The sequence below is a fragment of the Neopelma chrysocephalum genome, unplaced genomic scaffold, assembly GCF_003984885.1.
Source record: "Neopelma chrysocephalum unplaced genomic scaffold, ASM398488v2 Primary Assembly neopelma1_69, whole genome shotgun sequence".
Classification (NCBI taxonomy): Eukaryota; Metazoa; Chordata; class Aves; order Passeriformes; family Pipridae; genus Neopelma; species Neopelma chrysocephalum.
Genome location: NW_020897729.1, coordinates 8,062,759 through 8,076,665, shown reverse-complemented (window position 1 = coordinate 8,076,665; position 13,907 = coordinate 8,062,759). Strand labels below are relative to the sequence as shown.

Here is a 13,907-nt window from a genome sequence, read left to right as displayed (position 1 = left end):
TCAGAGCATAACTGCTTAATAGCACTTACACAGGCAGCCAGTGACTACTGAAACATTGCTTACCATATGAACTTAGAGAATCAGGACAAATATCTCATACTGTTTATCTTTCACAATTAACAAGTTTTCATTATGGCTGTAAATTATCATTATCATGACACAGTAACAACAAACCAGCAAAAGTAAAGAGCCGTGTTGTTAACTCAGACACAGCTGACATCCCTTTGCTTTTCCACGTTATGTATTCTTAGACCACTGCTCCATGCCAGTCCCTGCAGCCAAAAATACATCAAGAGCCTAAAAAAAGTAAAATAGAAACATCACTTCAAAATTATTTCAAACAACATATTTCCTTTTCTTCCTTTATAGAGAGCCACAAAGAGAATGGGAAAGATTAAAACTCACCAAAAGCATTGCTTAATTCCTCACCAAGGTGCAAGTAAATAAAATGTGACACAGTAAGTTCAAATCACAAAGAGTTTTCAAGAAGGGAAGGTTAATCATTTCTGTCAAACGTTGGAAATGTTAAATGGTTTTTAAATCAAAAATATGGGCACCACCAGTGACTCAAGCTGTGCTTTAGACATGTTTGGGGTGATTTTTTTCCAGCGGTCAGTGCTTGCCCCTCTCATACCTTCTGTTTGTCCGAGATGAAATCGGGAGGCAATAAATGGAGCCCTTACTAGAGGCACCAGGTATTTCAGCAGCAAAGCTATTTGTTCAGAAGGTACAAACTCAGGCTATTTGGAGAACCACAGACTTTGGGATGTGGAGCCCTGCAGTGCAAGCCAGGGGTGCTGGACCCCCTCCTGCACCCCCCAAGTGCCTCCAGAAGTCTTCAACCCACAGGAGAGAGGCAGAGCAGGGGGAATGGGCAGGGCACGGTGGGAAACAAGTACTCAAAGTCACTGCAGTCCCCCCATCAGCAGCGTTCATGTTTCATTGTAATGGCTAAAATGACTCTCAAATGAGGTCAGATTATAGGGCCAACCTAATTCACTTACACTGATGTAAATCCAGGTATCTGTTACAGCATCGCATGTTGGGGCTCATTGTGGAGCAAAAGCTGCTGATAACCCCCCAGCCCCCGAGGATGAAGAGAAGCAGATTCTTCCTGGCCAGACCCAATCCAAAGCCCGTTGAAGTCGGTACAAGCTCCTTCAGCTCCAGTGGGTTTGGGATAAGGCCCGCAGTGAGCTCTGAGCCAGCTCTGCTGCCAAAACGCAAAATCCTTTTCCATTGGCTTTGCCAGTTTGGTGTTAATACATGTGTGAAGGAGTTTGGGGCGGGGGGGGGAAGTTTTTGAGGGTTTGCTTTTTTTTAAACTGAGGAATGATTTCACCCTTGCCAGCGTGTGGACTTTGTGCAAAAGAACAGGAGAGGAGGCGGGAGATCTTTTCCTGAAGCCGTCAGCTCCCTGCTGCAGCATCCCAGCAGAGTGCACATGTGTCCATTACAGGAACCCCAAGGTCCCTAAGCCCACGTTAGTCCCCTCTCTCTGCTGCAGAAGGGCAAGTCTGGAGTCATGAGTGGGCATCAGCACAGAAGCCCACTCTCCAAACCCAGCTGAAACAAGAGGAGGCTTGATAAAACATGGGATGTAGGAGGTAAAACACCTCTTAGACACAGGTGAGCCTCCCACCCCAGTATAACAGGACCTGCTGCAAGCTGGTACCATTTTTATCCCCTTTTCCCTAATAAACATGCCCTGAACCATCCTCCAGTCTTCCCTGCCATTCATCTCTCTCCCCACTGCCAAGTTTTTTGTTGCACATGTCCCATACAAGATGCTGTTGCCCCTTTGGCTTTCCAGGGGAAGGGCTCTGCCTTCCTGTGGCTTTCAGAGCATGTAGCCCAGCCGGTCTTGGAATTAGACTGGGGCTTTTACAGCCTGCCACAGTATAAACAGTTTCAGTAGGGCACATGTTATACGGTAAGATCATCCGAAACCAAACATTTTCCCACTGCACACAATAAACATCCATAATAAATTGCATTATACAAAATATATTTATGGCTAATTTTTTAATTTAAACCACCTGGGAAATTTTTGTTAGACTGGTTGATACGAAGGTCTCAGTATTCTGGTAATCTAATGATATCTAATAGACAAAATAGTATGATGTTACAGCAGTCTCAAAGCTTTCATTTTCTGTATCCCTCTCAGAGATCAAACTGGCAGAACTCATATTTTTTGAAATTTTATACATAATTGGTGATGCAATTGCCAAAAATAACCTATTCATAGAAGTCTTGCTCTTCTGGTTTCTAACTTACTGTAATCACGGAACAGAGCAGTGCAGTGCTTTGCAATGGAATATGGGTTTGGGTCAGGGAGCAAGGGCTACGGTTGTGTGGCAGTTTCCATTCTGTGGATTATTTTACAGGCAATTTAAATTTAGTTTGGAGCTTAAACAGGGCTAAAATGTAGTGCACCCATTCAGACATATAAGCAATTCTTCAGAAAATGAATAAAGCTGTAACTTGGGTATATTTCTTTCCTGAACCGAAATTTTGCTCCAATGTAAGATTCTCTAAACAAAAGCTATTGGTGTCAAAGGAGACAGAGTAGTTTTGTTGCATAAATTAAGCCCAGACCTGTAATCCTTCCACCATAAAACTCACATGCTCATCAGAGATCAGCTAAGATTTCCAAAAAGACTCAAGATCATCTCAGATCTTGTTGAGCCAGGCTCTCTCTAGTCAGTACAAATCCCGGCTCAAACCGTGCTGTGTATCTGCAATGAGCACTGGCAGCTTGGTAGTTGCTGGACTCATTTTAGAGTGCAGCCCACAGCTTTAGGTACTTCCTTGCCTCCTGTTGTTCCTGGGACTTGGAGGCCATGTGGTACATTTCAGCCTTAACTCTGAATTTCCTTTATTCGGAGATCAAACTTTGACACTCCCTTAAGGTAGTGGGGGTCATGTCGTTGTGTATATCCTACTTTAAAAGATAATGCTTCACTGAAACAGGCCACGGCATTAAACCCTGAAATAAAATGAATTGTATTTCACTTCCCAACTCTTATTGCTGGATTAACTCGCGTTTCTTTCTCTTTGTTACATATTTAGCACCAAATACAATATTCATTGCAGACTAGCTTCCCTCCTTCCACACATATCCATGGCTGCCCTTTCTTCCAGCAGCACTGGAGAAGGCAATGCCTCGGCATAGCCTGGAAATGTAAACAAAAGGGAGGGAACATAAAGTCAATGCATGATCAGGCAGGGTTGCTTTGTACCCTGAGCATTTTGAGTTTTTTATTTTAGATGCCAATGCAAAGAGACAGAGTCCTGGGACAACAACATCCACTCCTCCTTAGCATCTCCATCCCCTTTCCCACCTTGCCATTTATCCGCCAGCAAACAACCCCCCCAAAAACCCCTGCAGCAATGGGGGGGCTGGAGGTGCTTCCTGGTGTTCATTAGTCCATATCATGACCTGTACTGGTCTTGTCTGGTTCCTGCTCTGGGTGTTAAGAACTGCAGCAGTGACCAGTTGCACATGGCAGGAACCCACTGGAAACCCATCACAGAGCAGTGATCAAACCTGTGACCCCAGATCCCCTTCTTTGTACCCAAACCTCAGCACTTACACCCTATTCCTTCTTCCCATCTTTGTTAAACCCATCATTGCCTTTGCCCTCAAACCCATGGACAGGCACTCCTGAGCCCAACACAGCTCTGAGGAAGCCTGGGATCCAGGTCAGCAGTGCTAAGGATGGAAAAGACCTTGAGCCAGACGTTGGTTCTGCGTTGTCTGAGTTGAGCCCGTGTTTTTTTAATGGCCATTTAGTTTTTAAGTGCATTCCTGTGATCCCAGCCCTGAGCTTATGTCTCCATATGAAATGGCACTGCTTTAACTAGGTGCATAGATTATAAAACCAGGAAGAGGGGTCTGGTCTGCCCTCCTGTACAACACAGGCTACAGGAATTCCCTAAATTAATTCCTGTTTGGATTAGCTCATATCTTTTTAGAAAAACAGCCAACCTTAATTAAGACAAAGGAATTCCAGTGATGCTGAAATCCACCCAGGTCTCAGTAAATTGTTTTACTGGTTAAATACCTTCACTACTTAAAATATAAACTGTATTTCTAATCTGCATTTGTCCAGTTCTAGCTCTGTCTACTGAATAACATGACACTTGCATCTGCTAGTTTGAAAACCATGGGAGATTAAACCTCTTTCTGCTCTTCGTAAGCCACTCCTTGCCTAACTAAACTGAAATGATGTAAAACTGATTGTATTAAATTACAGTAAAAGAACACCGACTTGCTCCAAAAATGACAGCAAACCTAGTTAAATTTTAAATAAACAAATATTATGAATTCTTGGTTGGAAACCTAAGTGTCTGTACAAGCCCTTCCAAAGCTAAAGTACATTTGTTTAAAGAGTGGTTTACTACAAAGCAAGGCGATTTCTGTGGACAAGGTTTCAATAGCTGAGATTTATAAAACTCCATCTGCTTCCCCACTGCCCTTTCTTCATCTACCCTGGGCTGGAGCAACCAGCAACACTTTTCTTTCACCCACAACATACCTGTCCTGGCAGAAAATTCATCCCGCTTTCTCCTTCAGCAACTCAGACAGTTTTATCAGTGAGCTGTGCTGCCACAAATACCTTCTCTGTCCACACATCTCGACTTACAAGTGAAGCCAATAAATATTTTACAGTGAATACTCCCACCATGGAAGCACACAATTAGTGCATTTGGGAGGCATCCCAGGGAACAACATATCTCTGCAATATATATATACACATACATATACAGGCTTCTATATCTCAACCCTGTGTTTCCTATATGCATCCATAACGTTTCAGAGCCTGTGTGGATGTACAGATATTGGTGCCAGGACTACAAGCACCCGAGGAGCCCGTGCACATCACAATCCATACGCTGTACATACATTAATTGCAATTACAAATATCAAATGGATTTACCTGCCTTTCTTTCTGTATGTGCACACATAGATATAGGAATTATATATGTGTACAGACACACATATATCTCTGTGGCATAAACAGAAAAGTATGTTATGAACACACACGTATGCCCACATATCCAGCAAGCACAGCCACATCCACACTTATGTGCACTTAAATAAGTAGGTGAATAGGTGAATATGAACACTAATAGCCATTTATGGCAACAACAATGAAAGCTGTCCCTGGAGCCCGCCTAGGGTATGGCAGCCAAAATGATTGAGTATGTACAGGGCACTGCTGCAGCAATGGCACTCACATGGGCCTCCTTTTAGAAATGATTAATATTTAACCGACTTGGTGAACCTGGCTTTGGTTTTAGTTATGATTAGATAACAGGGTGCACAGAGCTGTCCCACTAAGGACGTGGTGGGATGTCCGAGCAGCTTCCACTCGTGCTTCCTGAGACAGAAAGTGAGAACGGGAGATATGAGACAGTAAAAAAAACCCACCCGTGCTCAGCTCCGCTTGTGTTTGTTTGGAAAGAAAAGGGGGAAAAGCAGCCTGAGAGGCCAGTGTAATAAGATGCTGTAGCTTTCATGAAAGAGGTGAAATAATTTTAAACACAGACACACAATGAGTTTATTTATTTAGAAAGTTGTTAAATAGAGTCTGGGAATTCAAATATTCAATGTTGACATTGTACAGAGCTGGCAGGGAGCCAGCCCCGGCTCTCCAGAGGGACCCAATGGCCACGGCGCCCAGGCCCTCGCCCCTCCCAGCCCACTAACTAGGTAAAAGCCATTAGTTATACCCACAAGCAATATCTGAATCCGAGTCAAATAATGTTGCCTCAGCCAGCCAACTTCAAAGGCGTGTAAGTGTGTTTGGCTTTTTAGTGCTGGAACTGCAGCAATATGTCACACTTTTGAAAGAGTTTTGTAAACAGTTCCTTCCCCTTTGTAGAAACATTTCTTAAGTTTCTTGTACCCCATGTAAACAGCGTTAATTAACAAGGGTTACATTTTTCATTTACAAGCAGGGCTGTATTAATAACGAGCTCTCCTTTCGGACCGTCCTTTTCCTTTGTGTCCTTTCTCTGCCCAGCACCCCGGTGTGGCCGGGGAGCAGCCAGGAGGCACAGCAGAGCTCAGCCCCGGGCTCAGCTCTGCGCAGCACCACAAAGTTGATCCCAAATTCAGTTGGCCCTGAGTAAGACAGTGGGAGAAAGATAGAAGTAGGGAGAGAGGAAAAGAAAGAAGGGAAGGAGAAGAGGAGAGAGAAAAAAGGAAAAGAAAAGAAAAAGAAAAGAAAAGAAAAGAAAAGAAAAGAAAAGAAAAGAAAAGAAAAATGAAAAAAGGAGAAAGGAAAAAAGAGAAAGAGGGAGAGAGAAAGAAAAAGGGAGAGAAATGAGAGAAGCAAAGAGAGAGGAGGAGAGAAGGAAAGGCAGAAAGCGGGAGTGAAAAGCCACATGCACACTCTCCGCCCTGAAAAGGGTTAATGAAGCGCCTGGTGAAAATGTGCCCGGCATATAATGGGATTGTCTGGCCCGTCCCCGCAGCCTCCCGTGCCCGCACCCGCCGCGCAGGAGCCACCCGGGGACAGCGCCGGGGCTGCCGCCGGGCCGGGCCGGGCAGTGCCGAGCCGAGCCGAGCCCGGTGCCGGGGCGGTGCCGACCGGCGGCAGCAGCGGCGGGGCCGGGCCGGGCTGGGCCGGGCGGGGCGGTGTGAAAGGGACCGGGGACACCGGCACCGACTCCCCCCGGCAGTCCAGGAGCCCGGAGTGGGAAGTGATGGTAAAGCGATGGCAAATAAACAGCCTCGCCGAGAGGGCCGGGAGCCGGGACACGGCAAACATCTCCCTGCTCGAAAACAAATTCCCGGACAGAGTCTTAAACAGGCAAATAAACTTGCCGGCTCTGTTTTTCAATCAAGCCTTTTAAGTACTAGACTGAGGCAAATTACAGGCGCAGGAAAACCTGCTGAAACTTAGGAAAGTGTTATTTTACTATCTCAGATGGTTAGAGGGATCTGGATCTACCTTGGCTGCACTAAATTGCCTGTAAAAAAGTGGTGATAAAGTGTAAAAGTAACAAGTGCCTCCTTATTCACGTGTGTTCCCCTAATCTGATCACCTTCTGTCTCTTTATGAGGCTACTGGGTGGCTGGGGCTACTCCTGGCCGGCTGCAGGGCTGCGGCGGCCCGTGCTGGTGCGGGGGTTATTCGGGGATACAGTTTCACCAGGAGGGCACAAACCCACCCGAGTGGAAAAGCAGCTGCCCCGAGGGCCGGGGATGCCCGCGCAGGTGCAGCGCGGCTGCGGGAGGCCGGGCCCGCACCCCCCGGGGCCCGCGCCCCGCACCGCTCCCCGCACCCCGCTCCTCAGCGCCTGCCTCCCGAGAGCGTGGCGGGGAGACAGACTCAACCGTCTGTTTGCCCTTATTTTTACAGCTGGCCATTTAAAAAATTCACTAGCTATTCCCCGCGTGGCTCTTTTTCTTTCTTCTGAATTATTTTTCTTTTTTACTTTTTTTGGGGGGGCGGGGGGCAAAGCCTCAAAATTATTTTTTTAGCGATTTTACGCTGAGGTCAAGAAAATGCTCTTAAGCTATTCTCCCTTAATTAGGAGGGAAAAGCTTTCCTGGGTATTGGCGACAGTCACGCAATGGGGGCAATTTTTGTTTCACGCACGAAGCAGTAAAAGTGAAATAATACAAGAAGTGCGCTCGATCCCGATCTGTACCTTTTTCCACGTAAGAGGGTGAAGGCTACAAAGTATTTTCTGTTCCTAACTCAGACAGACAGAAATGAAAAGCTAAAAACTTTTCCTCTCGAACGACTAAATTACAGGGGTCGCCTCCAACCCTCCTTCCACTTGCCATGAAACTGAGACGCTCTTCGGGGGGGAAAGAAGCAGCTTTTCGGAACACAAAAAAGAAATAAATCCCGGCTTTTTAAATATGATTTCCTTTATGAGTCGATTGTAACCGAAGGATTACTTAATGCAACGCATCTGTCTTGGGGGGGAAAGTGCTGCTGCTGCTCCTGCGAAAGCCAACACGCACAAACTTTGCAGTCGATCGGATCTCGCCCGCGGAGCCGGACTCGGAGCCGGAGCAGGAGCAGCAGCAGGAGCCCTGCATCGCTGCGCAGAGAGCAAAGCAAGGGAGAGACAAGGAAACCTGATGGATTTTGTCGGGGAAGTGAGCTTTTCTTTTTCCGTAGTTATCTCCAAAGCAAGAATGGCAACCTAGAGATTTAACAATATATTTGTTTTCAAATCGAGGGCGCTGGATTATCCACTTTAAAATCACCCTAATCAAACGCAGGTTGCTGCAGTTGTTCAGGTTCGCAGAAAAGCTGATGATGATCCACAGACATCTTTTGCTTCCCCTTTTCCACGCTCCTCTATTTTTTCCCTTTCACAAATAAAGAGTAAATAAGCATCTGCTTTTTACGTCACGCAACTTATGCAACATTTCATCTCACTTTTTTTTTCGCCTGCCCATTTTTTTTTCACTCGAGAATGTGAGTTGCCATCGCCATGGATATCAAATGAAACTTGCCCAGATGTGTCAGAGAAAATAAAGACATCAGTTGCTTTTAAAATAGGACGCGAAAGCTGGCGAAGTTTTGTTGTTGAATCCCTCTTTAAAAAAAAAAATAATGAAAGAAAAAAAAAAGATAGAGCCCCAACATTGCAGCAGTTAAAAGCAGAGATCCCTATCATAAAGGAGAAACAGATGGGGTGAGCGTAAGACAAATAATTAAGTAAGTCGGGCTTTGCGTGTGGACGGCCGAGCCCTCGCCTCGCGGAACACAGACCTTCGGGCGGCCAAACTGTATAAAAAAGTGCTGGAAAAGCGCCTGAAATTACAACATTTACATCAACTTTTAGCGGGTGACTCCAGCAGGCTGGGAACCGCTCCGCGCTGCCCGGCGGCCCCGCTGTCCCCCCCCCCCAAACCACGCGGGGCATCCCGGCCACGCGGGGCGGCTCCCGCGGCCCCGCCCGCACCGCGCTGCCCCGCACGCCCCACGCGCGGCTCCGCGGGGCGCGGGGAGCCGGATTTTGGCACAAGCCCGCGGGTGAGCCGGGGCAGGGCCGGGCCGGGGGGGGTCTCCGGTAGCTCCGCACAGGCTACCTGCGCCCGCGGCTCGCCAGCCTCCCCCGCGGAGCTGCCGCTGCCCCTCCGCGCACCCGCACACGCATTCACCGCCCCCCCCCCCCCGCACGGCCCCCGGCCCTGCGACAGCCCACAGCGCCCACTATAGGGCCCGGAGCCTCTCGCACCCCCCCTTCCCCGACCCCCCCCCCACTCCAGCCCCCGGCAGCGGCAGCAGCAGCAACTTCCAGCGCTCGCCACTGAACTTTTCCTCAACTCCTTCCCCACCTCCCGCCCGCAGCCCCCGGCCCGGCTCCGGCCGCCGCATCCCCCGCCCCGGTCCCGCCGCCGCCCGCCGGGCCGGGTCGAGCCGAGCCGAGCCGGGCCGGGCGGCGCGGAGGGGATGCTGCAGGTTGCCGGCGAGCTCCGCGGCGCACCAGACATATCTATGCAACATGGCAGAGAGGGGAGGGTGAAAAGCCAAGAGAAAGGGGTATTGCACCTACTTGCGGCCAGCTTCCTCGCCCTGCCCTTGGATCGCATGCTGCCAGTCCCGCGGCCGATGCTGGCGTGGGGTTGGGGTGGGGGGGGACTCTTTTTTTTTTTTCCTCCCGGAGCTTTTCCTCCTTTTTCGCTCCCCCTCTCCCTCTCTCCTCTCCCTCTCCCGCACACACACTCTCCCTTTCTCTCAATCCCGGCTCGCTATCTCTCCAGCATTGTCAGTTTGGACACCTTCGCACATGCGCACGGGCGGCTCCCCCCCGCTCTTCAACATTTCAGCGCCGCCAAAAAAAAGTTTGCAGCGATCCATCACCGCCGGTGGGGACCCTGACAGCCGGCACCGGGGCCGGGACGGGCCGGGACGAGGCGGGCAGCGGCCGCCGGGCTGCGCCACCGCGGCCGCGGGGCAGCCGCTCCGCCGCCCGCGCACCCGCGAGGGGTCACGGCGGGGGAGACCCGCGATCCCGCGGGGCAGGGGCTGGAGGGGGGGGAAAAGTTACACCTTTTTTTTTTTTTTTCCCCTGCCTTTTTTTTTTTTTTTATGGGATATTAATACTGTTCTGGCGTCTTCGCAACGTTTAAATAGTTTATTCTCACCCGGCAGCAATTACCGTAGATCTCTCCGTATATATATGGGCAGGGAGATATAATTTGATTACATGTTTTATTATGTATGCGTACCATGAAATCGTACACGTTCCCAGCGCGCACACTTTTTCGCCACCTTGAACTCGGCTCAGCCACCACCAGTTGGGCAGAAAAAAAGCGTTTTAAAAACAGTAACACCGACCGCTCTAATCTGTTTTAATTACAGGGTTTGCCAATCAAAGAGGGAGCGTGCAGAAATTGGGAACTCCTTTAGGGGATGGCTGTGTCCGAGGTATGAATCAATCCAAACTACGTATAGATTTTCCCCTGGTACAACCTCCTTGCATTAAACAGTTTTGTTCAATACCTTCCATGCGCTATTTATGTTCCCATTAATATCTGTTGCAAATCCTGCCAGACACCATAAAAGAAAATTACAATCTTTCAGACTCGAGGCTGCGCCAGTACATACACGCTGCTCAACTTTTTGTTTTAATAAAATCCTCAGCATCGCCCCTTCCCCCTTCAATCCCCCACCCCTGCCGCCCCGGCTGCCGGTGCCGCGGATCGGGGCCGCCCGTGGAGCCCCCCCCGCCCGGCTCGGGCCCCCCCACCCCACCTGTGACAGCCCCCGGCGTGGGGCGGGGGCATCGCGGATCCCACAGTGCTGCCCCGAACGCCCGTCAGACTGGCGCAAGCGCTTGAACCCGCTCTGCGGAGCCGTCCTTAATGCCCGTCGTTATTTTTAATTTGTGACTTAGATTTAGTATATTTTTTAGGACCGTGTGCCCACCCCACATCCCCCCGCAGCCGGGCAGGGGTGCATCCAACGCCCCCCTTAGAAGGAGGGGCAGAAGGGGCAGGGGGCTGCCTCCCCTGGCCACAGACCCCCCGCGCCCTTCGAGGTGCCCAGTCCGGGCTGTCCCGGGCGGAGCTGGGCCCCTCTGCCCTGGCAGGCTCGGGGAGCGGCCACGGGCTGCGCGGGGGATGCGCGGGGCAGGGCGGGGGGCCGGGGCTGCCCTGAGGGTCCTGGCACCACCCTCGGGGTCCCGGCACTACCCGACCCCAGACCCTGCTCGCAGGCAGCGCCTCTCCTTGCGGGGCTGCACCGGGGTGTCCCCAGATCACCCCTCTCCGCACCGACCTACGGCTGTCCCGGTTCACTCGGGACAAATGAAAACGCCCGTGAACTTTTGCAAAACTCCCTGAGCTTCTCACACGCCCCCCTCCCGCGGTTCAAACAGAGACCCCCCAAAGCCTCCGCCCGGGCAGAGATGCGCGTCCTTCCCCGCGCCCGGGGACCCGCTCCCGCGCGGGCGGCCAAGCCCCGCGGCCGGGCCGGGGTTGCAGATGCGGGTTTCCCGGGCGGGCAGCCCTGACCCCGGCCGTGCCCCGCTGTCACCGCCACCTGCCCGCCGTCCCAGCGGCCCCGGGAGCCCGGCAGGTGCCGCGCCGCCCTCCCGGGGCACCGGCCGCGGTCCCGGGACGCCCCCCGTCCTCTCCCCCGCCCGCCCGCCGGCCCTCGGGGTCACCCGCCGCGGCCCCACCAGGTTCGCCCCCCTGCCCGAAAGGTCCCGGGCAGCCCCCCGGGAATTCCGTTTCGTTCGTGCGGGGAAGCTTCTCCGCGCCGGCAGCCTCCGCTCCCTTCCCGGTGGGAAGCAACCGGCGACGGGGATGCGGGGTCGTTTTCAGCAGACTCACGACCAGAAACACAGATTTAAATTTTGGGTTGTATTTTTTTTTTCCGGGTGGAGAAGTGGAATTAAATCTATTTCTAACGCAGGCTGGGAGACCAAAGGCACCCCCTCACACACAGGTTTCAGTGCATTCCCCGTAACAGGAAATTTTCTCTTCCTTACATTATAATTGAACAAGCCCCGCAGCCTACTTGGAGAAAAGTTGGAATTCTTCATCGAGGTATTTGTTGTGCTATTGTCTTTGTGCAGTGAACTTTACATCGTGTTATTCAATCTCAATCTATATTCTCCTAGCTACCAGTAAGATTAATTTAATCATTGTAATGCAATTATTAATACTGTTTACCCAACGCTTGATTTCAGGTTTGCTGTTAAGAAATTAAGCTTCTTGCTGGGTGACCGAAAAGCTATGCAGGGATTTCCAGTCCATGTCGAAATGAAACAGTCCTCTTTATTTAGTCTCAGAACTCCAGCTTTCAGCCACGGGCTCAATTAGCCAAAATGGAAACAATTTTCATTCATTGCAATAACTCACTGTTCTGCTGATCACTTTCAAAATATACACTTTATTATTATATGCTGACCTCGGTGCCGCGAAGTGGCAAGGCTAGAAAGAGGCAGAGGGATCTCTCCAGCCCCCTTGGGCTGTAATTATTAGAAATTAATTGGGTTCAGGACCCTGGGTAGCATGGGTAAATTAATAGCTTGTCTGGTTGTTTAAATCCGAATTCTCAGTCCACAGGAGAGCAGGGGAGGGAGGCTCTCCCTCTCCAAACCCGCCCCGGGAGAGCGCGGCAGGGCTGGGGCAGCGCCGAGCCGCCGGCTGATTTCCCTCCTTCTTTTCACCAACGCATTGTTTTCGGGGAGCTATTTAGGGGTTAAAAATCAAAAATAAAGATCCTGTATACTTGGAGCTGTCGTGCGGGAGTAAAAGTGAAAAGGGAGCCTTAGGCAAAAGGAAATTACTGCAAGCCCGCGTGACCTTTCCGAGAGGTAATCAATCAAGTGATCAACAGGGATATTTATCATTGCTAGATGGGGCTACTTTACAAATGCACAGGAGGGGGGGCGGGGGGATACACACACACACACACAAAAGTTTGGATAAACCCGATAACTCTGAAGACAAATACGGAGACTTTAATCACTGGGAAGATTGCACATTTTCTTTTCTGAGCTCTCAGAAGGAAAGGAAAGGAAAGGAGAAAACCACTGCAAAGTTTCCCAGCAGAAAATGCCTCCTGTACTAGGTGGTCACATGGAAGCTGTCCACTTTGCTTTGCAGTCCTGGGAAAGGCTGGGAACGACAGATGTGATTAAAAAAAAAAAAAAGGCACCAAATACAAGGGAAAATAATAGAGAGAGATCGAGGCTTTGATAACCGGGCTCGGTGTTTGTTTTTATGTAATGTGTTTTTATTTGCTGGCTCGAAACTCGGAGCTGCGGAGCTCAGCCCTGTCTGCCTCCAGTCCCCGAAACGGTTAACTCAGAAAACATAACAAAAAAAAAAAAACCACCCCATGCCCCCTACTATATGAAATCAGCGATCTGGTTCAATTAAACTTGCTCTCCGTAGCATAAAGCATCCACCACAATACAGGCAATGAAAACCAACAATAAAAGCCCATGCATTTTCTGCACAGTTTCCTTCTCCCTTGTAAAACATGCCGTCGTGTAAGCACCAGACATTTAATTTTGCTTCCTATAACTTACCGGATTCCTTAACAAACCTACCCTGACCACTTTCTTTTTTTTTTTTTTCCCCTCCCTTTTCTTTATTTTTTTCCCGCTTTGCGCTGTGCTCCACGCACACGCCTGCACAAAGCCTCCCTGTCTGCGCGCTGCGCCGCTGCCTCTAAACGACTTTCGAGGCGGGGGAGCGCCCGCGGAGCCCCCGCAGCGCGCCCGGGGGACGCCGCTCGACCCTTTTTGGGGAGAGACCCGGGGGGAGCGAGAGCGCGCCCGCGGAAACGCCGCGCGTTGCCGCCGCCGCCGCGGGGGCTCGCCCGGCCCCTGCGCGCCCCCGCACCGCGCTGCGCGCCCCCGCAGTGCCCTGCGCGCCCCCGCAGTGCCCTGCGCGCCCCTGCGCG

General features: G+C 50.7%; 1 protein-coding gene across 6 annotated transcripts in view; it reads right to left on the bottom strand.

Moving 5' to 3' along the window:
* The window catches only part of MECOM (MDS1 and EVI1 complex locus), a 333,473-nt gene extending 323,764 nt beyond the window's left edge, over window positions 1–9,709 (bottom strand). For 3 of the 6 annotated variants that reach the window (XM_027685630.1, XM_027685629.1, XM_027685631.1), the window contains exon 1: window positions 9,538–9,708. In XM_027685630.1, the coding sequence (XP_027541431.1) occupies window positions 9,538–9,574 (37 nt within the window). In that variant the 5' untranslated portion in view covers window positions 9,575–9,708. Of the gene's footprint in view, window positions 1–9,537 lie in introns of all 6 variants that reach the window. The other 3 variants (XM_027685628.1, XM_027685633.1, XM_027685634.1) reach the window with 3 other exon arrangements.
* Between the last annotated feature and the right edge of the window lie 4,198 nt (window positions 9,710–13,907).